Raw genomic sequence first — 24,554 nt, 5'->3', positions numbered from 1 at the left:
TTTTCTAGAAGATACCTTCCAAAGACCAAAATTAAAATTGAAACGACAAGTATTCTGGATATACCAGAGTTGAGGATACATTGTACAATACATTCACGCTAAGTCATTGAGATGTAACATAGTTTGGAGTGATATAGATTGTCTGGATTGTCGGGATTTACAATAATAACATAATCATCCGTTTTCGCATGAAAGTTCAATTCTACTGAACTCCATTGAAGACTGGGTTGCTTTTTTTTTTAAATCAATATGCATTGGGCAAATGCGAAATTTGCTTTCATTTCCTGCAAACAGTGCTGGATTTGTGACTTTTCCACAGAGATAACGAAGTGGAGCGGTTTGTTTTAAACAAAAATCAGTATGCATATTACGTTTCGCCCCTTGTGGGATTAAAGGAAATTAGTTTGCATTTATTCACGAGGAGTACTCGTGCATAGAAGATGCCCAAATTGTCAGGGCAGTGACTCAAAAGGTAAACAAAAATTTAAATAAGAAGCTGACATTTTTTAAACAAAGACCAAATTTTAATCTTCGTGAGGTCATGCACTCTGCGAGCCTTTAGTACAGCATCATTTTCGATTCGGGTTGTTTGTTTTTCTTTGGTTGATCTTTTTACAAGAAAGACAAACTGCACGGGGCATAGCAGGGGCCTTCGTCTGTCTTACCACGGCCCATTAGTCGCTTCCCGTGTCGCCTGCTTGCCGCCCGGTCGCGTGCCCAATTTCATTTCATTATCGGCTAATCAGGGATTCAATTAGACTGCAAGGCTGCTGTGCCGACGGGCTAGATTCATAAGGCTGGTTCAGAATGTGCCCACCGTGCAATCCTTTTTGGCTCATGGAGCCATGGGGTATGATGCCGAGGGGGTATGGAGATCGCGCAACGATATGTGTAGAAAACATGACCCATGACACGCTGTGCATGAGTGCACTGCCCACTTTTTTGTGATTACTGGGGTGGCGTTAAACCTTTACTGAACACCCAAATCTCGGTTTTAGTATTTCGAGCAATGCACACACCTTTTAGTGACATGTGGAGAGCTTTACAAACCATAATCGTATAAGCTCTAATTTTAAATCGGACAGGACTGGTGTATATACACCGACCAAATTTTCTGATAAACGCAGCGATTCACGTTTACATGTACATTCACAGGCATCAAGTTGTATTTTAGAGAATAGTGGACATAACTGGTATAGGTTGACAGCGTTTGCGCATGGCGTTGATGTATCTCTGGTCCTGCCCACGCATTTTGCAGCATCTCTATAAATCGGTATTTACCCAAAATGTATAAAACTCTGAAAGTGAACTATAATTGCTTTATAACTTCATTTAAAATCAAAGTATGACCAAAAATGATGGACTTGAACCTGCGACCTCCCGATCACCATACGGATTGCTATACCAACTGAAGTATCCGAACCCTTTGTTGGCAGTCCACCAATCTTTACACTGTAAAAAAAAAGTTTGGCAAGATATTGTTGGGCAGTGTTATTTGCCCAACATAAGTATTGAGTTTGCCTTATTGTTGATTAATTCGGGCAAAAATTGACCAACTATTTGCAAGAATTTGCCCAAGAGTGTAGGCAGTTGGTATGTTGACCAACATTGTCTATTATATATCAACCCATTTACCCAACTTGTTTGTTTTTTTAGTGTAAATAACTTTGTTCATAGGGAGCTATACATTGTAATTATTTAATCCGTTTTATTGACTATTCACTGGGCAGATGGTGGACGCAATTCAAGGCGATCCCTTGGCCGGACCGGTGTGTGTACAACATCGCAGCCCACGTGTTAGGCAACGACGAAGAGGCCCGGATCATACGCAGGACCCTTGTACGCTACCTTAACCTATCCGCCATCATGATCTTCCGAGCCGGTAGCAAAAGGGTCAAGAAGAGGTTCCCAACGCTAACGCACATCGTAGAAGCAGGTGAGAGCAAAGTCAGCGCTCGACTAAGTAGATATGGCCCATGAAATATTGGTATCCACTATATACCCCCGAGCAGAAGGCTATATTAAGAGAGACTTAAGGGAAACATGCAGTGGAAATTCAGCTCACCTTGTTTTCATGCATATTACTATGTGTTGCAACAATACATACAAGATCTTAATACTTGTTTTCATTGGAAGTGACAAGAAAGTGGTAGTTTTTCAATCATTAGTAAATCCTTTCATCAATACCTGTAAGAGGGCGCTATTTCGCTTTTGTCACACAAGGCACTCCTTGTCAAAAGTGCATATGAACAGTACAAAACTAAGCCCTTCAAAATTACCCACAACGAAAGTTTTGAAGAAATAGTGGCCACTACTATTGTCCAAACAGGCTGTTTAATATGATAAACAAGTAAAAAGTGGAACTTACTCCAAGAAAATGAAGAAAAGTTTAATATACAAAGCTATGTAGACACCACTGTTCTGCCTTCAATGAAATCACACTTTGGCTCATGAATATGGACATTTTCATTAGCATAAAAATTAAAATGTAGAAATTTGTCCCTTTTACTGCTACAAGGGAGGTGGAAAGTCATGGTTACATGGCAAAAAAGCTGTTTTAAATGTATTTAAGTCACAAAAATCCTAATACATGTTCCCTTTGAATATTTTTCCCTCTGAAGCAAAAATTTAATTTATATGGATTCAATTGAAAGTTTTGGAAACGTATTTACCTATTGAAAGGTTGCAATGAAAACGAAAGGTTCCTCATAAGTTTTTTATACAAAAAGGCACCTCGCCAATGGAGATCCAGGACAAAGACACTGAGATGAGGAAATTGTCAGCTTCAGAGGAGAAAGGAAAACCTGAAAATAATCTTCCAATAAAAACCCAAGGAATGAATTAACATCTGGAAACCACATGCACATATCGACCTGGCTGGGGTTTGAAACGAGGGCCGCGGAAGTAAAAGGTGCGGAATCAGGGTGACCGTAAGGTCAGAGCCGAATTCTGCTAAATGCACATCAAAAATCTGTCAGATATATCAAAAATGTGCCAACTTCCCCCAGAATCACTCGAAATACACTAGAAACACTTACAATCACATGCAGATTGGTAATATTGCCTTAATTATGATTCAAATTACATAAGAAACAACCTAGTCACATAAAGATGTTGTGAAATTATTGGTAAATTTCGGACAAAATGCGGGTCCGGCCATGACGAAGTCCGTTTCCCAGTGAACCTCAGCACCTAGACCAGCCAACCTGTCCCATTATGCAAGGGTTTGTTTGAAAGGATTGAAGCTTTTTTTTTTAAACAAATGTACACTTTTTTGTTCAAATTTGCTGTTTTTCTGTCAAATAACCATTTTTGCAGAATTCTGCCAGAAATCTGCCACAAAAATCCATTCTGTCAAATTTTCTGTCAAACTCGTTTTTTAACAAAAATGCTGTCAAAGTTAGCCGAAATCGGCTAAAACGGTCACCCTTTGCGGAATGTACAGTGTATACCAAATCGCCAACCTATCACCTATACGCATTATGTATTACACTACCATTTAATCACAAAAGGCTGTGTTTATCACACATTTCCTGGTAAGGTATACTAACGGAAGAGGAAAAGAACATACTGAAGGACCTACCCTCGACCCATCCCAAGTACTGGGTGCCCTGTGTGTGGTTCGTCAATCTGATACGGATGACGAGAAAGCAAGGGAGGATAGTCAGCGACCCAGCTATGAAAACTATAGTAGATGTGAGTATATCAAGCTGGTTGGGGTTACCAGACTGTTACTTGTAGAATGATTGGTAGGCTGATTAACAAATTAAAAAACACCTCGCTGGGTTCATAAATCACAGCTGTCATTCCGGGGTCCGCTTGATACTCCGACAGTTCGATAGTCCGAAGGTTTATTGATCAGAAGGTTTGACTTGTAGTCCGTACTTACCACAGCTACTTATACAAAGTACTCAAAGTGGAGTACTCATACAAAGGGACATTTAGGGAACGGTGCCATACCCCACTACCCACCCTTAGAAAAACGGTAATCCAGAAGTGAAGTTCTAAAGAAAAGGGATAAAAGGACAACAATGCAAGTACCCCAGAACTCCCATCTGCAGGAATGACCGAACACACAAATTTCCCATACCCGGGGTGCCCGGGGGTTCAATAGTCCGAAAATGAAATAAAGTTCATTAATGCGAACAAGGGTTGTTAGTCCAAAGGTTTGATACTCCGAATTTAGAATAGGGTTAATTAGTCAGAAGGTTCAGTAGTCTGGTCCAAAGTGAAACCAAGGTTCAGTAGTCTGAAAGTTCATTTATCCGAAAGCACACAAGGTTCGATTGTCCGAATTGACAATAATGTTCATTGCTGTATATTCGGACTGTTGAACCTTATTGCCGATTCGGACTATCGAACTGTATCGTCTAATCGTATTGTCGAACCTTTGGATTATTTAACCTTACTCTATTTCGGACTAATGAACACTTCGTCCGGTCTAGCCAGAAGGAATTGTGGGGTGATAGCATTGTGTTCCCATTTTCCCTTTTTCTAAAGATTCTCTTCTGGGGTGATATTTTTCTATTGTGAAAATAGTGGGGTGATGTGTCCTGAAAGGAACATCACCCCACAAGGGGGGTATGGTCAGAACGGACTGTCGAACCTTCGGACATCCCAGCCAGATGGACTTTCAGGGTACCTCCATTGTTGTCCCATTGTCACTATTTCTAAAGATTTCACTTGCGGGGCTATGAAAACTACAGTAGATGTTTTTTTCTAAAGATTTCACTTACGGGGTAGGTCGATGAATGGACAAGTACCCCACAAGTGGTCCATGGTAAGGGCGGACTAACGAACCTTCGGACTATCGATCGGTATTACCATCGTACCGTGATCAAGTGGCTTTATACCGTATAATGAAGAAGTGTTAAATTTGAGAATCCCCTCCTCCTCCCAAAAAAACCCGGAGATCATAACGGAACCTGACGCATTGACTCAGCTGAAACCCGTATTTCTTACTTCGCATCAAGATTTCAACCGGCAATAACGACCCTGATCTACTCTAATTAAAGCACAGGTCCCAATATTGTGAGGAAAATGAATCTGACACCAATCCTTCGTGCCTGCTCAGTCTCCCGAGATTGTCGCCATTATACGCCTGTGCTTGAATCCAAGCCTGGTTATGCGCTATCTCTGCAAGCTAGTTGCTGCATTATCCGCAGTCCATCCTTCAACGGGAGGGTGTTGGGTTGCTTGCAAAGATCGGATAAACCGGGGTCATTTTGTACGAACAATAAATTGAAGAAATCAACGGAGATTTCCTAATTATGAATTATTACAAATGAAATCATGATTCTGACATCCCCCCCCCCCCCAACAACAACAAAACACTCAGTCACTCAGTGTATGCACTCTGCTTGGTCTTATAAAAACTCTGTTGTTATTAGTTCTGAAATATATTCCAGAAGATATAATACGTTTACACTTTTGAAATTATTAGATGAACACTAAGAATCTCTATTTTTATTAATATGTTATTTTTTATCGTGGGCATTTTTTGGTTGGTGTTTCACTGGAAAGCTGGAAATTAGCAATTCAGTTTGAAAAATTATTGTCACACCTTACAAGAACATTGCGTTGTAGACTTCATAAGTACGGGAGTGAGTGTGTTCTCTAGCTGGACAACCATGGACAACAGTAGGCCGTCTTCGGCTCTCTGCCGTACTTTCATACCTGTTTCTGCAATTTGTCATGTGACAAACAAGGGCAGTGCATGAAGCGCAAAGAAATCGTGCGTGTCCATGATTGTGTCCGCGCGCTTCCTTCGAGCCATTCCGTTGAAAGCATCGAATACAAATAGACGTATTTCTTTTTCTTTCCTCTTTTTCTCTCATCTTTCCTTTTTTTTTTGGGGGGGGGGGTAATCTTTTCCGTTTTTAGAACCTCGCGGCACGGTAGAAAGTGCAACCTGCAGCGACATATTGACAAAACAGCACAAATATTTTTGTCAAAAACAATCTGTATGGATTTTCCCCTAGAGAAATAAGGTAATATAGGCCTAACTGAAAGATGCTGATTAAATCGGCAGTAGTACAAAAGAAAGAACATAGCGGCAAACAGTTCAACTGCTCTGGCAAGAAAAATACGAAATAAAAAAATCCACAAATAAAGAATACCCTCTTGTAAAATCACCATGCGAGCTTCGCACAGTATCATGCTTGTTTTGTTTTGCTTGGTTTGTTTGTGTGTGCTTGTGCCTGTTTGTCTGTTTGTCGTTCTTTGTTTTGTTTGTTTCTGTGTCGAATCAAATTGTACTGTTGTAGTTGGAGAGCCTCTCGGCAAGCTTTTGAAATAGCTTTTTAGGCAATCCCTCAGGCCTACATTTTGGTACAATGTAATGTTTCATGTTTTTTAATGTTTTTTGTGTGATAGCTTCTTGAATCTCAACATTGTCTAGTTTGTCCTTTTGATCGTCTTTGTCGTGTCTAGTTATTTTTATGTAATTGAATTTAAAAACTGTTTTGTATTATACATTTTAATTGTGTTGTATTTTGTCTGAGAAATTATCTAATAAATAATAAATAATAAATGTTAAATAAAGAAAATGCGGGAAAAGTTTACAAGTGTTAATCATTCTTTACATTTCCCAATTAGCGACTGCACGATTAGGCCTCTTATGCATCCCTGCAGCACGTAATTCATTCCTATTTTGATATTTGCCAATTAAGTGAGATAGTCTTTCCATGTGTCTGTTTTCCTCCTCATCCTCGTATTTTTACTTAATGTGGAGCTATGACGTCACTTCGCTTTTGTTGATTATTCCCGGCGTCATGTTTTTTATCATCGCCCGAATAGCTTTGCATCACTGACTGTGTCGTGATGGCCAAACAGATGAATGTATGATGACCCTTTTTTGGCGGTGTGAGCGATCGCGCTGAGTGTCTCCCCTGATGCGTTGTGGAAAAAATGATCCTGCTGGAAAGAAATGCATTTCTGATCATCCCTCGGCTCCCATTTCGACATGTGATACGGATGTTTTGCTGTGTCGCGCTTCATTACCTCAGCAGGAATGAGTCCATCCTAGCTGCCAGATAGAGAGTGATGGGTTCACGTAGACACAAATTATACGTCATTTTGTGCATTTTCCCCCATTTGCACATGAAATATGCATTAGCAGCGTACTTGCATACCAATCGGGGATCATCAAATGACAGAGAAAATATTGTAATGGTATCTAGTCTACTTAGTGTCGACGTCCTGCAGATTGATAAGAACCTGCTGTTTGTATCTTAAAGGATTTTCTTTTGCAAACACAGATGTTTTATTCATCAAGAAATTTTCAATTTCTATTTCTGTTTTTTGTTTCTCTCCTTCTTTTTTTTGGATCTTAAAGTTTTGTTTCTAACCCCACTCTGTGAAAGCAAAAGAAAGCAGGCTACATAGTTGCTATCACTCTAAAAAACTTCCCGGGCCAGATTTGACCCGGTATCCGGGTCGCATGAGGCCTGATACTTTTCCTGGTCAAAGCGACACTTTTCCGGGTCTAAAATAGACTTCTGTAACTCATTTTGTTGACCCGGAAAATTGTCATTTTGACCCGGAAAATGTGAGGCCCCAAAGGACCCGGATTATGGGTCAAATCTGGCCCGGGATTTTTTAGAGTGTAGGCCCTTATCTCCCTCTTTCATTCTCGTGACTTTTTTATATGTCATGTGAAAATGAGATGAATGCATCAATATGTGACCTGAATACTTGGTGCCAAGACCCTTAAGAGAGTCATTGGTGAGAGTAAGGTCTCAGCATTTCAAACAGTCACCGGTACTTTGTTCGTTTTTATGTTGCATGTTGCATGTTTCCTTTTTCGTTCGTCCCCAACACCCTACCAAATGAGGGCGCCCTGACTGATGATCTCTTTCACAAAATGTTGAGGTGTAGCGTGAATATCCGACTCCATGAAATGTGGACTCATTGGTAGTACTGCGCACGCGTGAGTACGATACTATGCTATTTTTAGGATCGTTTCGGGAGAGTGACCTGTCACGTGCGAGGGATCAACCAATAATAGGGAAATAGGGGTCCGATTTTCATAGGAGTCAGATTTTCATGTGACAGTGGAATTAACGGAGGCGTTGCAAAGCACTGTGGGTATGTCAGGGCGATAATCAATGCACGTACATCAACATCCCGTGACGTGCGCACGGGTTGTATTCGGAGTGCAGACCTGTAAATCGACTCCCATAAACCTCAGTGATAATAACGCGTATTCCAAAAGTTATTATAGGTTTTGCATTCGTCTTTCAAATTCACAAACTCTAGCATTCAATTTCGTCCGAGAAAAAAATCCACATGCTTTTAACAAAACCAGTTTAGTCATTTACCATTCAATTTCAAAGATTGGTCACCCTCTTTAGTCACCGGGTCGAGAATATTCGCCATTACAGATCAAATTCGTCTAAGCTGTTGCCGAATGGCAGCATTCAGAGATCGAATTCGTGTTCAATAAATCAATTAGACGAATTGGATTTCTGAATAACAATGTTCGGCGTAGATGAGACGAAATCGAATACTCCGGGACGAAAACGTGTGCTCATTGTTTGAATTTGCTTGAACTGAATTTGAAAATGTCTGACAAAAGACAAAATTAAACATTGGAAGTGCAGTAAATCGATGTTGTTCTACGAATTTGAATATTAGAAACGGTGAATTCGAATGATAAACGTTTTAAAATAGCCGGGGAAACCTATAATATAGCTTTTCCCGGCCAATTTCCCAAAATGTTCATTCACTTCTGAAAATCGGTCATTCGTTTTCGTCTGAATTTGAATGCACGTCTTTAATCCCATTTCAATTCAACGAAAGTTCAATCGTTTTCATTGTCCGTGCATTCGGTTTTGAGAAACAGGCGGCCTATTACGTTACTTGTGCATCATTTACGCAAGCATACCTTTTCGTGCAGAGTTTTGGCATACAATTTCGTGAATGTGCAATCAAAAGTACTTTTTTCTCATTCAAAAAAGCAGAATGCAGCACATAACGTTGAACTAAAAGTGAAATAGAATGACCAATGTTTGAAATCGCCCTCTAAAAGCGAAAAGGAAGTCTTGTAAACGAATCTGAATGAGCATAAACGAAATGTGCTGCTCAATCACTTACATGTAATTGATTGAACTGAAATGGAATCGAATGCTCTGGTAGCGAAAATGAAGCGTGTTCAGAGCGATTCTCAAATTCAGACGAAAAACGAATGACCGATTTTCAGAAGTGAATGAACATTGTAGGAAATTGGCCGGGAAAACCTATAATACAACTCTCCAAGGTGTTTGAGACACCAATCAAATTAAAGCTTAATTGTTTCATCATCTTTCATTTTCTGTTCAATTTTTGGGTGGTAATCTGATGACTTTTGGGAGAAAAATTCCATCCAAAGATGATCACCCCTAAATGTAGTCCTGTGACCGATCGCCATTAATAATGCCTGCGCTCCATTGCAAAATAGAGCAATTTTAGGACGAATTTCATCCAAATTCCACCCATCTTTTTTACAAACCTTCAAGTTCAGTGGGCCACAGAATGCTCTAATAGCCAAAAAAATTGAGGGCATACAAATCGCTCACGTTAAGTGTTGACCCTGGGTCACCAACTAAAAACAATCCGTCCAATGAGAGCTCGACAAAATTGGAAGTCAAGAGCACCGTTGGCATATCCATTTTTAAAACGATGCGCTGCATTATGGGACAGTTTGCATATGACCCCAGAATTGACCTCAGGTCTCGGAGCATGCCACATTTCTCACTCTTTATGAAGTATTTATAACTTACTCAACCGTTTTGTTTCCCATTGTGTTGTGTGTTTTATAGGAATTGAATAACTTTCGTGATAAATGCGACGAGCTGTACGGTTTCGATTGGATTATTGTGCCACTGGTGTATACACAGGTAAGGAGAATATACTGATCATTTCCTTCTGATGACTTCAGTTGCTTTTCTGTAATGTTTTATCACACAACAAAAGTAATTTAAAGACCCAAAATGTGTACATATATTTGCAAAGTTTAACATTATGTTTCAAATTATATCTCAAACGGTACAATAAAAGATGTTTCTTGGGGGAGCTTGTTCACTCCTCTGGGAAATATTCTACTTTAAGACTTCAAAACAGTAGAAAGCACTGATGAGTAAATTCAATATTTGATTTTGCCCTCCCCAACGTATTTATGTAAACACTGTATACGAGTGATTGTGAGGAAACAAGCTCGTTCGGATCTCGGCAGCTGCGGGCCAACGAATACGTGTTCATGCATGAGTCACTTGAGTGTGCCATGTAATTTCTGGAAGGAGTAGTGTTTTGAGTTTTAAAAAATCGGGCTTTTGACCCCTGTGACCCCTTATGACCTTTGACCGCAGTTTGGTCATGTGACATGTTCTTGGTTCTGGGTTGGTTCATCTCCTTACTCCGCGTGGGAGTTTATACTGGAGACCAGAAACACCGGGGCAAACCCCTTCTCTTAGCGATAAGTGTCACTGGGTTCTTTTACGTGCATTGGATTACACAACACACGGTGGGGCTGGGCTACTGCAACCTCCTCCCCAGTGCTTACATTATTTCCAACTTCGTTTCCAATAGTAAGCCCTTTTCTTCCTGTATCCTGATCCGATACCGCAATAGGCTAGTAATGGATTTATATCGTGTACTTGGTGTTGTTATTTCCAACGTGCATTACGTGTTTTCACGATCATTGTAATTATAACGTCCACGCCTTCTCAAAAAACACTCCTCTTTCCTTTCTAATTTACTCATATTAATATGAAATGTGATACTGCATATTGGCGGGATAAGATTGTAACATTTTAACTTCGAAAACAATCGTGTTATTGTAACTCACGGCGCGACGAATTGATTATGTTTTACCCATTGATCTCCTGTGTATATGGAGTTCAATGGTTTTACCCCAGACATATACAAAAACAAACGCTAATGTAACGCACAGGCAGGCACCAGACTATTCCTCATTTGCATACGTGTTAAAAAAATTGCAAATGATCCAATACCAGAGCAGGTATAGTGGGCGCGTACTGCTCGACACCCTGGGGACGAGGTTTGGGGTTACTGATACTTTTGACAAAGTTTGGCTGAAGTCGGTCAAAATATGTAGGGGCAATAGACAATGTCAGCGTTTGTTACTAACTAACTAACGGACTAACGGAGAGACGTGATGATTTGTTGAGCTGCTATCCCGCAGCTAAAAATCACAAACTGCTCGGGTGGGACTCGAACCCAAGACCTCCTGCTTGCTAGTGCAGACGTCTGATGTGCAGTTTTGACACCAAGTGTTTAAACGTTAGTTAGTGAAGGAGAGTACGTAGTTTGTGCCGCACCACGATCGATGCCGTGTGCTGAGGCTCAGAAAGAGGCAAGACGTGTAGTAAGAGTAAGACACAGACGGAGATGCCCTCAAGGTGCTGCACTGATTTGATATTTGAGCCTTTCAAGACACGGAATCCTTCCCGGGGATGTTTACGCAACAAAGTCACGGAATACAAAAAAAAACGAATGCAGCTCATGATTGCAGATCTGAGGATGATGAAACAGGGACAATGTTTTCGGAAATCCGTCAGTTGTCAGCAGTATATCAATCGCCTCTAGCCTTGATTATTAGGCACAAACCAAGCTCTCAAATTAAACACTGCACAAAACCTCGCCTCCGCAAGCTACATTCGCCTGAACTGTGAGAGAAACCTACGTGATGTAACCGCAGAATATACTAAGCAATGGCATTATTCTCGCATATTGATTTGAACGTCCTTAAAATTATACTCTGTAAATAGTGATAGTGACCATTGTTGTCATCATTCGATTCTGAATACACACATAAAAATTCTGCAAAATTAAAAAGCTCTTTTCGAATTTCTCTATTCCGTTGCTAATGCACTCCCGACAAATTACCACCGAAGCGCAGTAAATTGATCGATCCCAGCGACCCAATTTAACTCGAGACTCTGAAGAAGAAAAAAAATTGTCGTACGTTTACTGAAGTTTTGCGAAAACCAGACTGCGGTGATTCCATGTCCGATATGTGCGATTGAATTTGCGAAACCAGACTGCGGTGATTCCATGTCCGATATGTGCGACTGAATTTGCGAAACCAGACTGCGGTGATTCCATGTTCGATATGTGCGATTGAATTTGCGAAACCAGACTGCGGTGATTCCATGTCCGATATGTGCGATTGGATTTGCGAAACCAGACTGCGGTGATTCCATTTTCCGATATGTGCGATTGAATTTGCGAAACCAGACTGCGGTGATTCCATTTTCCGATATGTGCGATTGAATTTGCGACACCAGACTGCGGTGATTCTATTTTCCGATATGTGCGATTGAATTTGCGAAACCAGACTGCGGTGATTCCATGTCCGATATGTGCGATTGGATTTGCGAAACCAGACTGCGGTGATTCCATTTTCCGATATGTGTGATTGAATTTGCGACACCAGACTGCGGTGATTCTATTTTCCGATATGTGCGATTGAATTTGCGAAACCAGACTGCGGTGATTCCATGTCCGATATGTGCGATTGAATTTGCGAAACCAGACTGCGGTGATTCCATGTCCGATATGTGCGATTGAATTTGCGATACCAGACTGCGGTGATTCCATTTTCCGATATGTGCGATTGAATTTGCGAAACCAGACTGCGGTGATTCCATTTTCCGATATGTGCGATTGAATTTGCGAAACCAGACTGCGGTGATTCCATGTCCGATATGTGCGATTGAATTTGCGAAACCAGACTGCGGTGATTCCATGTCCGATATGTGCGATTGGATTTGCGAAACCAGACAGCGGTGTGTGGTTGTAAATGAATGAACTAAACTGAGTGAGGACAGCATGACTAAAAACTGCCTGCTAACATTTTCCCGAGATATCAAATTTGTTTGCAGGGATAGCTTATAATTGCGTGCGGGTGGGATCGATGTAGTGTCCACTAAAATGACGGGCGGTGGCTATTAAAGGTGTAGGTCAGATGATAAGGGAGACGACGAAGATAATCCGAAGATATTATTCGAGAAAAGGAGATCGTGGCGCTTTAAGTTCAGAACTCGAAGAAACGAAACGTATTGGCTGCAGAACAAAATGAAAAGCTACATTCGTAAAGCTACAGAAATGAACATCGATCTAGCCACATAAATCAAACCGCTGGGACTTTAGAGAGCAAACAAATAGAAGCAAGCATTGTTAAACACTAAAAAAAAAAACATTGTAGCAATTCCTTATTGGAAATCTCATCACTGATTTCCCAGCATTGTTTAAACTAAAAGCAAAGATGCTTAAGACTTCTCCTTACAAGATAAGACTCTTGGCTGTGATTGCCTGTGATATCTAAGCATTCTTCACCGACCTCAACGTCAAAAAGCACAAAATCCACTTTGATACTGATCAAGACTGATTGAGGAACCATGAGCAGAGCATAGTATTATCGTAATTGGTTCAGAACAAAATTCACCGCTTTGCACATCTTTCAGCGGGTGGCCACTCATCAGGATATATAGCCAGAGACTAGACACATCGCCGAGGAAAGAACGCAGTGAATCCAAAATGATACATTGTGTTGTCCACACCGTAATGTCGCTTCATGAAAATGCACGTGTCTGCACTTAGCCTGCGACGTGCCCTCGAGCATACAGCGGGAGAATTTGTACGAGATGGTGACATGCATGCCGCCGTTCGTCATTAGCAATGTATTTAGGTCGCTTGTAGATCTATTTAAGAGTATCAATATGATATATATACCCGGCACTTTACCCGGGTTCCTACGCTGCGATTACCCCTGTGCAAGTGGTGCCAGACAACGGCACAAGAATAACAGAGATCTCTCATTCGATTTAGCCTGAGTGATTAAACAATCTGAAAGCACAAACAACCCGCGAAATTAGAATATCAGCGTAGCTTTGTTCAAAGGTTGCGACATTTTAAAGCAACAACGGGAAATTTTCTCACAACATTACCCATTGAAACATTATTGAGCATTTCTTGTGCTCGCAGTTTAAGCGATTGTACATGATCTGTCGTTATCCAGAAATTAACTGACCGATCAATCTCTAATAGGGTAAAGACAAGCTAGTGAAGTGCTGTAAACTGCTTCAACTGGCACGCTGTACTTCTGAAGAAAAACGAGATCACGTTTTCAAACTCGACAGAAGTTGAAATAAACGACCTTCCCGGACAACAACTCATAGTCTATTCCAGAATGTGTTTACATGCATTATGTATTACTTTCTCGATAACCGGAAGTGGCACGTTCAAGATTGACATTTTGTTAAGTTTTGACAAAATTACAGTCCCTAAAATATTACGGTGATCTCTGAAATTGTATTGATGGGTTCCTTTTAATTGCTCTTTAATTGAATAAAATATACATTGCTAGACAATTTAAAAATACGTTCCACACGTTTAATTTTAAATGTGAAGGGGGCAGATTTGTTTGCCCTTAAAGGTGTGCAACATTTGCAAACATCAAAAACAAATTACCATAAAAAAATTATTATTATGACTACAAGAACAGCAATATTTTTTTCTTGGTTTTCCAGCATCTTTGAATACAAAACTTTAAACAGGTCAGTGTAACAATATTTGCTATAAAACACTAACCCCAAAATCCATTCATTTCTAAAAAAAAAAAATGACAGCAAAAGCAAATCCCTGCAGACTGCCACCTTTTGTAATTTTCTAGGATTATTCCGAGATTGGATTGTATATTCGGTATATACGGTCCTGAGAATGAAAATAATACGTCTGACATTTTCTGTCGTGAACTCGGGGTTATTTTTAGGCTGTCCCCGGCCAATTGAGAAAAGATTGATCGCGTGTTTTCGAGGAAAGAATCACATTACTGTACAGGGTGAGTCAAAAAAAAAGCGAAATCCAAATGTCGGGACTATTGTTTTAGTGAAGTGCTGCATGTAGCACTTTCAAAATCTAGGATATAAAGGCCCAATTCATAAGCTTTCTTTTAGTACAAGAATCATTCAAATCACTTATGTACTTTTCAAGTTAAGGAATTTTAAACACAACCACCGTTTTAAAGTTCTGTCCACGGATCACAAAAAAGGTGTGCGTTCTTTCAGCAAAACGAAAACAATTCACACACAGCTATGTAATTTGTTTTCGTTTTGCTGAAAGAACACTTACCTTTTTGTGATCCGTGGACAGAACTTTAAAACGGTGGTTGTGTTTAAAATTCCGTAACTTAAAAAGAACATGAGTGATTTGAATGATTCTTGTACTAAAAGAAAGCTTATGAATAGGGCTTTTGTATCCTAGATTTTGAAAGGGCTACATGCAGAACTTCACTAAAACAATAGTCCCGACATTTGGGTGTCGCTTTTTTTTTACTCACCCTGTATATGGCACAGAATGCCTTTGGAAGATAGTGCAGTTGGTTGCCAAGGACAGCTGTCTTTGAATTAAATGGCAGAAGAAAAAAACTTAATCGTCAAAATCACATCCTTTCATTGTTTAAGCTTCAATTATGATCTGTGGCATCATGCGCTAACATGGCTATACACAAAATGGTTTTAATGGCCATATTTATTTCAATCCACTCCCGGGTTTTTTTTTTAATGCGGCCGAGAGACAAAATCTGAGGGCAAGATAAACCACTTAGCTCCACCCTCATTTTGTAGATTGCTGCAATAGTTTTGAAGTACTCCTTTCCAATACATGGGCCTTTTTAACATCATAATGTTTGAGGGCGTTTAGCACTGAACCTGTGAGCGTGGCCGGCCGTGGACGCACTGACCGAAATAACTATATTTCCGCCCATGTAGTACAATAACCGTGCGCCCTCTGCCGTTAGGTAACGGGTAAAAATCTTCCCATTGCTCGTACAGGCCCCGCATAAAATTATTACGATTTTCAAATTGAATCTAAACCGCGGTTTTCGGTGCTCCCTTTTGTGGACAGGACTAGAAAATGCCCCCTGTGTCGTATAAGGGTTTAGCGTTGAGAGCCTAGACGTGGCTACTAAATTGAAATTCGTGGAAATGAGTTTGTGTAACCTCTGAACCCCTTCCCCATGGCAATCAAAGAAAAGACAGTCTGCAAATACACCTCAAGGGAAACATATCAAGGCGACGGCTGATTCATGTCTGCACTGAGTGGAAGACTTTACCTTCACTTGAACAGAGCTCGAATTAATCAAGTATGGCTACCAGAAACTCTAACATCTGCAGAAATGGAATGTCTATTAGATTTGTGGACAATGGAATTGAATGCAATCAATTTTTTTACAGAATATAGCGGCCATCCAATGGATAATTTAATAACCCAACCAAGGGCATGTAGTTTTGTCGATTTTAACTTAATTGTATAAGACTAAAGACATTCCGTCTCTTTTTATTGCAGGTCGTCACCATAGCAACGTATAGTTACTTCGTAGCCTGTCTCCTTGGAAGGCAATACTTAGACCCTGAGATGAAGTTTGAGGGACACACGATAGATCTGTTCTTCCCAGGATTCACACTTCTGGAATTTGTATTTTATGTAGGATGGCTAAAGGTGGGTTATTACGAAACAAGATTATATTCATTAACAGTCGATTATACATTTTATAATAGTCAAGTTTGCTGACTTAATTTCGCCGAATATTTGTGGTGCCGGGGAGATTGGACGTTAATTAGTTTTGCCTGTCATTGACGTTTACTGCCTATACAGGGGTTGAGTAAAAAAAAGCGAAACCCAAATGTCGGGACTTCTCTTTTAGTGAAGCTATGCTTGTAGCACTTCCAAAATCTAGGATAAGAAAGCCCAATTCATATGCTTTTTTTAGTATAAGAATCATTTGAATCAGTCATGTACTTTTGAAGTTACGGAATTTTAAACACAACCACCGTTTTAAAGCTCTTTCCACGGATTACAAAAAAAGGTGTGCGTTCTTTCAGCAAAACAAAACAATTCACACGCACGCATCCCTATATGTGATTTGTTTTCGTTTTGCTGAAAGAACACTTACCTTCTGTTAATCCGTGGACAGAACTATAAAACGGTGGTTGTGTTTAAAATTCCGTAACCTACATTTACAGTATTAAATATCCATGTATAAAATAATTGTGGTTTTAACACACACTTGAACTATTCTGGCTTTTGTTTGGAGTAGGTAGCAGAAAATTTAATGAATCCATTTGGTGAAGACGACGATGACTTCGACATGAATTTCATAGTAGACCGAAACCTTCAGGTAAGAAGCCAGTTATCCCATCGGAAGCAAATAAGTTTTATTTAGACAGTGGTAATAAACCTGTTCCTCCCCTTGCAAGAGGCATGCTGATAGTTCGAATTAACTGGAAGAGGCTGTCAAATGAGTTTAGTCATAATTTCCAACAAAGAAAGTTCCTTTTTGTCTTCATTCTCAGCGGGGAGGGGGTGCCACGAGGCAAGGTCGCCCTCTTGCCATCCCCCTTCTGTAATTACGCAATGCTGGTCAGCCTGTATTTGAAACATAAACTTATTTCATTAACTATTTCAATTTGGCTGGAATCAAAAGTGTGTAAACCAATGTGAATAGAGTTTACCCAAAACTCAATAGCGCCCTCTTTAAACGAGGCCTCACTATCTCATGAAGGTCAATGTGAGGCCTTTGTCGTGACAATGTCAATAGAGGGCAGCAAACAAATTATGTCTCCCATTTAAATGGCCGTATTTTGTTCGCCTAATTCATATGAAAGATACTCTCTAAATTCTAAAGAGTGAAAATTCACTCCATTCGAGTGAAGATTTACTCCGACAGTCGGAAACTAGGGACTAGATGTTTTAGAGTGAAATTTCGTCAATCGTAAAGATCGAGGTTTCACTCGAGCTTCGACTGAAGTGGTTCTTTTTTCAGACTATGTCAATCGAAAATGAGAGTGATTTTCACTCTAAAATGTCTAGTCCCTAATTTCACTCTTTGGAATTTAGAGAGTAATGATTCGACCTCTCATTTTCAGGCAGGAGGTGAAATTGTACGAGTGTTGTTTTAATAAATATGTGATGATTTCTCCTTGTCTGTGTTATAGGTCAGCTTTCTGACGGTAGACGACCTGTACGAGATGAGTCTACCTATCGTTAGAGACCAGCACTTCGACATCACGGTACCAGACATTCCGTACACCAACGCTGCAATCAAGAACAAAAGCAAACCCTGGCAGGGATCTGCCAGTAAAGTCCGGTATGTTTACTGACCGTTAGCACCCCTTAACCGCTCACAGAAAATTTAAAAAAAACCGAAAAGGCACTTGTTTGTGATCGAACAATACAAGAGGTTTGGTTCCACCCAATGAAACTTGGCGATAAACGTCTTAAGTATACATTAATCGAATTTCAAACGGCAACAAAAGAAACACATAAGGAATCGAAAGTGATTCTGAGCACTTTCTGACGTGATCTGTAAGTAGTAGTAGTAGTAGTAGTAGCACTAGCCTCAGTGACATGTTTTCATCAATTAGGTTTTCATATGCAGTAGAAAAGCATATGTCTACAATGCTTGTTGAGCGCCGTGGCCTCGCATTGAATTCGTGGTCTGTAGGTAATTCTGCAGGTTATGGGTTTGAGTCCAGCCTCGGCTATGGTGCCGTGTGTCCTTTGGGTAAGGCACTTTGCCACGCATTGCTTCTCTACACCCAGGAGTAAATGGGTACCTGTGAGGGCAGAGATGGTTTTGTGGTTGATTACCTGCTTTGTGCCGAAATGGCAGCATCGGGCTAAATACTCCCCAGGGAGCTGAAATGGTCTTTGGAATGTTTCATTGGCCTAATGAGCAGGGTAATATAGATGTAGCGTGAGCACCAATAATGGTGAATACGTACGCTTTATAAAAAAAATACCATTTTATTAATCATTCTGATATATCGCTCTAGTTGATATCTAATGTGCAGATTTTTGTTGGTAACATGTTTCTATTGATTTCCACAGTGCAAGATTTGTAATATTAATCAAAAGAATCTCTTCGACATCCGCTTCACTTTATTCGGTTGTGTCGCGTTTGTCAGCCGCAAACTATTTTAGTCTATAACAGCCCCTTGTTCTGATATGCGTAAGTTCAAGATAGGAAAACAGCAATCTAGTGTGTATTTTATTATTTTGTTGGCAGGTTATCTCGAAGAGACATGGCCTTCACGAGTATGCCACATAAAGTCTTCACGGAGGAAGACGAGGTGATGACGTGCAAACTTCACACAAATAGCATCAAGAAGAAGAACAACAACGGTCGCTCGGAAAACACCAGCGATCTCAACGGCTCCCCCAACGAAGATGGCAACGGCCGTGAGAGTAGCAGTAACAGCTTCTCACACTTTAAGCGGCCGCCTCCAGCCTACAGTACCTTTGTGCCGTCCAACCTCCAGCAGACAGGGTCTAGACCTCCCGAGGAACTGACCGTGCCGCCCAAGAAACTCAGCCGGTCTACTGGGGAGAGGAGGAAGGACGCCTCGCATGCCCACCAGAGTCAGGTCAAGCGAGACCGGGCAGAGTCAGCGGCAGCCACGGAGGAACCCCCGTCAAATTCGCGGTCTAGACAACACGAGGAGCGTGATGTCAGAGACTGTAGCAGCGAGGATGACGACGAATGTTCCCCGCTCAGTAACTCTAGCTACCCGGTGGACTTGAATCAAATTGTCAACGAGTCGGTCATATGACCCGCAAACCAGCCCTAATCCGTCTCAATAAACTATTTACTATCCAAAAACAGAACAGTACTCCCGAGCTTCTCTGCAAATTGTGTGTTGTCTGAACTTGTCTCCCTCATCAAAACTTTGTGTGTTTGTAACTTGGAATATAGTGGTGGCAATACGCCTCGCGTTCTGTGGATTATTAGTGTCGACTGCAATACGAGGAACGGAACTGAAGTGCAGTAACTGCCGACCTGCCGTTCATAAGGGTCGCTCCAAACGAGCGTGTATGGAAAGAAAGATATTTGCTGCATTTGGAAACACATGCAATGATGTTTAGAAGGGAATTGTATATGCCTCTAGATCCGATCTCCATACGATGTGGGTTTTTCAGCTGGTCTTAAGATTTGAAAACAGATAATATGCGGATTTTAGTTCTCGACATCATGGCATCCATCTGGCAATTTCCTTGAACGCCTGAAGGCCGGGTACCAATATGAAACGGCCATTACATCATGTGAACCAAACTACGTACTTTGTCATGAATAGAGTCATTCAGCTGCGCTTGAATCGGACGTTTTAATGTTTACAGATGACATTGTTATACAAAGTCACAATAAAATGGCAACTGGTCAAGCCGTAGACATAAAAAAATACCGATTCGGCCTTTTTGAGCTACTAATTCTCCAATTTTAATCAAAACGTGTAGGCAAATACTTTACAGGGTTTAGAATTGTTCGTCTAAAATTGCCGAACCGCAAATGGCAAGAGACGAGCACTGTACGGTTTTCACATTTACAAAGTGAAGACGGCAAAATATGCATATACAATGGTGTGTGTATGTGGTTTCACTGCATACTTGCAGTTTGCTTTTTAAAATCAAACTATTATGAACTATTTATATATATTGAACCAAGTTAGTCACAGTACCTTGTATCTAAATGATAATAAAATGTGGTCAAAAGGGCAAATGTTGTCGGATGACTTATGAGCAGCTCAGTCTCAACACATCGGTTGTACCTGCGAGTGTACAATCTTCTTACAATGTCATTCTATTTACTACAGTAACATCCTCTATATATTATTGAAATTAATGCAAGTGTGACGTTGTGATGCTTTATAGGTATCCGACCATTTGGCTGTATTCCAAATAGGCCTACTCATGTAAAGTTCAACTGGCAATAACTAACAGAAGACATAAGTAGATTAGAACCAATAATAACTTTCCACTTGGAGGCTGTGATATAAATACGCTCGCATTCTAAAATTGACGGCTCTTGAAAAGGCTACGGGAAAAGGCAACTTTGGTAGATCAGCTTCACGTCGTTTGCAAAGTGTAACCATGCTGTTAATGTTAATGGATCTGATGAAGACAAAGTTTGTATGGGGTTCAACTGCAATGGCGGATGAAAGTAACTATGGTAGTTTGTATGTAACGCTTGCCTAAGTTAAGTCAGCTTTCTTGTATAATTTCGTTGGTTCCAAAACTGATTAGTGCCACTTTCGGCTATATAGGCCTGAAATGAACACCCGTGGCAAGTATGAATGGGTTAATATGATTTACCGATGTCACACTAGTTAACCTACCGTATCCACTGTCTCAAAACAGTCACCTTGTTCATGCCGATTCAACAGTTAAGCCTATGTAAACATCCTGTATAACAGTTTGTCCAGCATACTTCTTACAAGTGTCCATGGTCTGTGGACTTTATCAAGACCACGAAATCAACATTTGCTGAGTCAAGACGTGAGTCCCAGACCATAACAAATGAGTGGCCCCGTGTCCCCCCCCCCCCCCCCCACCTTGAGATTGAGTCCAAAATGGAGTCTACACTCAAAGCTCAAGCTGAAATCGACAGCCATTTTGTTTAATTTATTCCTCTAAACAATATTTCAGCAAAATGCTGGATTTACAAATGTGTAAGATTCTATAAAGGGTGATAATAACCTTAATCCGCTTTTTTTTTATATATATAAAGAGCTGCGGGTTTTATCCTTATTATTTGTTAAATTATTTATGTACTTGTTTATTTATTAATAAATTATTTTTTAAATATTTGTTGGTTTAAAAATATAGATTTTTATCTGCTTTATGTACTGTTAAAACTGACACGAGCTGTGCGATTATGTAATATCGACGGATGTCAGGGACCACATCTTTACTAGTATACTTGGTGCTATTTTTGTGTGATGCTGTTTACTAATTATCAAGGTTGCCAGTCGTCTGTGACTTTTGTTGGAATATTTCCTTCACTGCCATTCTTGATTATTTTCACCTCTATATTTATAAGCTGATTCATTTCAGGGTCAAAGTGATTCTTCTCCGGGTCAACATGACAATTCTTTTGATGATCTCCTCGGGTCATTTGGACCCGGTGATCTTTGCAGTAGTATCATTTTGACCCAGAGTATTGTCATTTTGACCCTCATACAGATCAAATATGACCCATATTCCGGGTCAAATCAGACACGGGACTTTTTAGAGTGCATTTTGCTTGGCATCCAAAAAGTCTTGAGGCCTGATTTGGGGCCTGACACTTTTCCGGGTCAAAATGACACTTGTCCAAGTCAAAATGACCCGGAAAATGAGTCAAAGAAATGTAATTTTGACCCGGAAAAGTGTCAGGCCCCGTGAGACTCGAATTTCGGGTCAAAATTTGACCCGGGACTTTTTACAGTGTGTGACCTTATCCTATAGACCGATCCGGGTATACGCTGGCACTTCTATCACGGATGCTCCCCTCGTTGGAGAGAGATATTGTTTAGGATAACTGTCGTAGAGCAGTTGCTCTGTTCAACACCTACCACAATACTGCCGCCATTAAAGGGGGCCTCCCGTGAGTGTACAGTGATCACGTGCCCGGATAACAGTTTCCGTTCAGAGGACACTATACTGGCTCCTTTCCCTGATGTGCGCCTGTGTCTTGTTAAGACCTGAAAAGTTACTTCTGGCAACCTTAATAACGATGGTATAGGCCCTAGTCGCTCGGATGGTTTGCGCTTTGTACTCTGTACATAACGTATGCATAGGACTTGTATGAGGTGCCCGCCTATGTGAAGTGGGCATGTTGTGTCCTTAACCACGTGGTGCTTATCCATCATCTGTCAAAATGGCCGGTTTACATACTGCGTGGCTGAATAAAAATAAAACTGGTACCCAATGTATTCTTGAAATGATTCATTTCCAAATATGAAGCCCCTTTACGAGTGAGAAAAAACAACAACTACATTTCCAAGTCACGTCATCACCGTATAACCCTGTAGAGGATCACTGGGGAATGTAATGTATTGTACCAGTCATGTTTGTTGTGTTCGTCTCGTCCCAATGGTACGAGAACCAACAACACTCGTTTGAGTTACTCCACGGAATAAATTATGTCCTGCTATCTTTTCCGTCCATATATTTTTCTCGTATTATCTAGTGAAAAATCTGCTTGATGGCAATTTACCCTTAAAGTGTCTGTCATACACAATAGTACCTGTATTTCATTTTATTGCAGGATAACTGGTGAAGGTTTACAGAGCTGAACTTTGATAATCATTCCGCTCAATTATCTGACATATCCACACTTTTCTCGTAAGCTTCCCCGTTTCCCACCGTTGCAATTTCTGCTTCAAAACGTTGAACTCTCTTGTTCACGCTGAAGTGATATTTTTTTGGCACACAACCCTATTATTCTGCAGTGAATGGTTTAACGATATCGCAATTTTTTGTCAACTTGTCAAAAATTGTGATGTTGTTCAAACTGCTTTGTTTCTATACAGTCCCTTAATGACTGGAAAAACATTGCGATGTTGCTGAGAAAGGTCGATGACGTGAACAGTTGGGGTGCAAAAGAATTGTAATTATGTAAAAAAAAAAAAAATAGTGAAAAAAAAAATTAAAAAGGGACTATTTCGTGGAAATGGCCATAATTTAGTATTTCAGCAAGCAGCGCATGTGCAGGGAAAACTTTACAATTTCGGAGCGTGTCTGAAGATAAGCTGATGAAGTTCAAACGAAGGTCTAGGACAGAAGTACAGAATGTACTCTCTCATCGTGGTTTAGGGTAGCAATTATGAATGCTAACTTGCAAATACTCGAGCAGTTCTGATATTGTGACTTTGACACATTCGCTGCATCAACGATAAATTATGAAGACTTTAAAGGAATGCACAAACGTTTAATACCAAGATATAATACGAAAAAATAAAGGCAGAATATATCCAGAAACATTACATGAGTTGGTATTTTGTTTTTAAATTGTCAAAATGAGGAAACCAAATGAGACGATGAATTAAACACGTTAAGCAGGTGTGTTCTCACACCCCCTCTCCCATCCCTTATTGAACAAAAAAAAAACAGCGATACCTCTTATACTACACAACCCCCCAAAAATTAGTTGGGATAATTCCGCCGTATAACGCTTCAATTTATTCCCATATATGAGAATAAATTGAAGCGTTGTACTGCAAAATGACATACAATCTTTTCAACCCTTTCCTCCGAATCGATAAGTGGTAGTTCGTCAGTTTTTTTAGTCTCAAAAAGTACACTCTAAAAAACAATGGCGCTTTTCTAGGTGAAAATGATCCAGAAAAATGTCATTTTTGACCCGGAAAAAGTTTATTTTGACCAAAAAGGGGTACATTTTGACCCGGAAAAGGGTTGTGCAGATATAGACGCGGATTCTGGGTCAATTTTGACCAGGGAGTTTTTACAGTGTAGTCAATCAGGAACAACACGCAGCACACATCCACACCCCTCTCCTTACCCCGCACGCAAAAGAGGGAAAGTTATTCTAAAATAGTCTGGTGCACAACAAGATTCAACAAGTTTTTTTCTGATCAAGGTATGTCCCCCCCCCCCAACTTTTGAGGAGCGATTGACGCCCCTGTATACGATGAAATGTTTATCCCGAAAGAAAAATCATCAAATATTGATGTGCACATGCGTAGTTGGAATACCGAATTGGCTTATTGGCAGGT

The 24,554-nt window shown here is 40.4% G+C and overlaps 1 protein-coding gene across 1 annotated transcript in view; it reads left to right on the top strand.

The window, feature by feature from the left end:
- The window catches only part of LOC119741743 (bestrophin-2-like), a 42,719-nt gene extending 18,944 nt beyond the window's left edge, over positions 1 to 23,775 (top strand). Inside the window, exons 3-9 of the mRNA XM_038217625.1 lie at positions 1,731 to 1,936; positions 3,542 to 3,696; positions 9,801 to 9,878; positions 16,348 to 16,500; positions 17,099 to 17,179; positions 17,997 to 18,148; positions 19,070 to 23,775. Coding sequence (XP_038073553.1) covers positions 1,731 to 1,936; positions 3,542 to 3,696; positions 9,801 to 9,878; positions 16,348 to 16,500; positions 17,099 to 17,179; positions 17,997 to 18,148; positions 19,070 to 19,613 — 1,369 coding nt within the window. The 3' untranslated portion in view covers positions 19,614 to 23,775. The remainder of the gene's footprint in view (positions 1 to 1,730; positions 1,937 to 3,541; positions 3,697 to 9,800; positions 9,879 to 16,347; positions 16,501 to 17,098; positions 17,180 to 17,996; positions 18,149 to 19,069) is intronic.
- The last annotated feature ends 779 nt before the right edge of the window (positions 23,776 to 24,554 follow it).

This window comes from Patiria miniata, unplaced genomic scaffold (assembly GCF_015706575.1).
Source record: "Patiria miniata isolate m_02_andy unplaced genomic scaffold, ASM1570657v1 HiC_scaffold_5, whole genome shotgun sequence".
NCBI classification, from domain to species: Eukaryota; Metazoa; Echinodermata; class Asteroidea; order Valvatida; family Asterinidae; genus Patiria; species Patiria miniata.
This window is presented reverse-complemented; position numbering and strand designations above follow the sequence as displayed.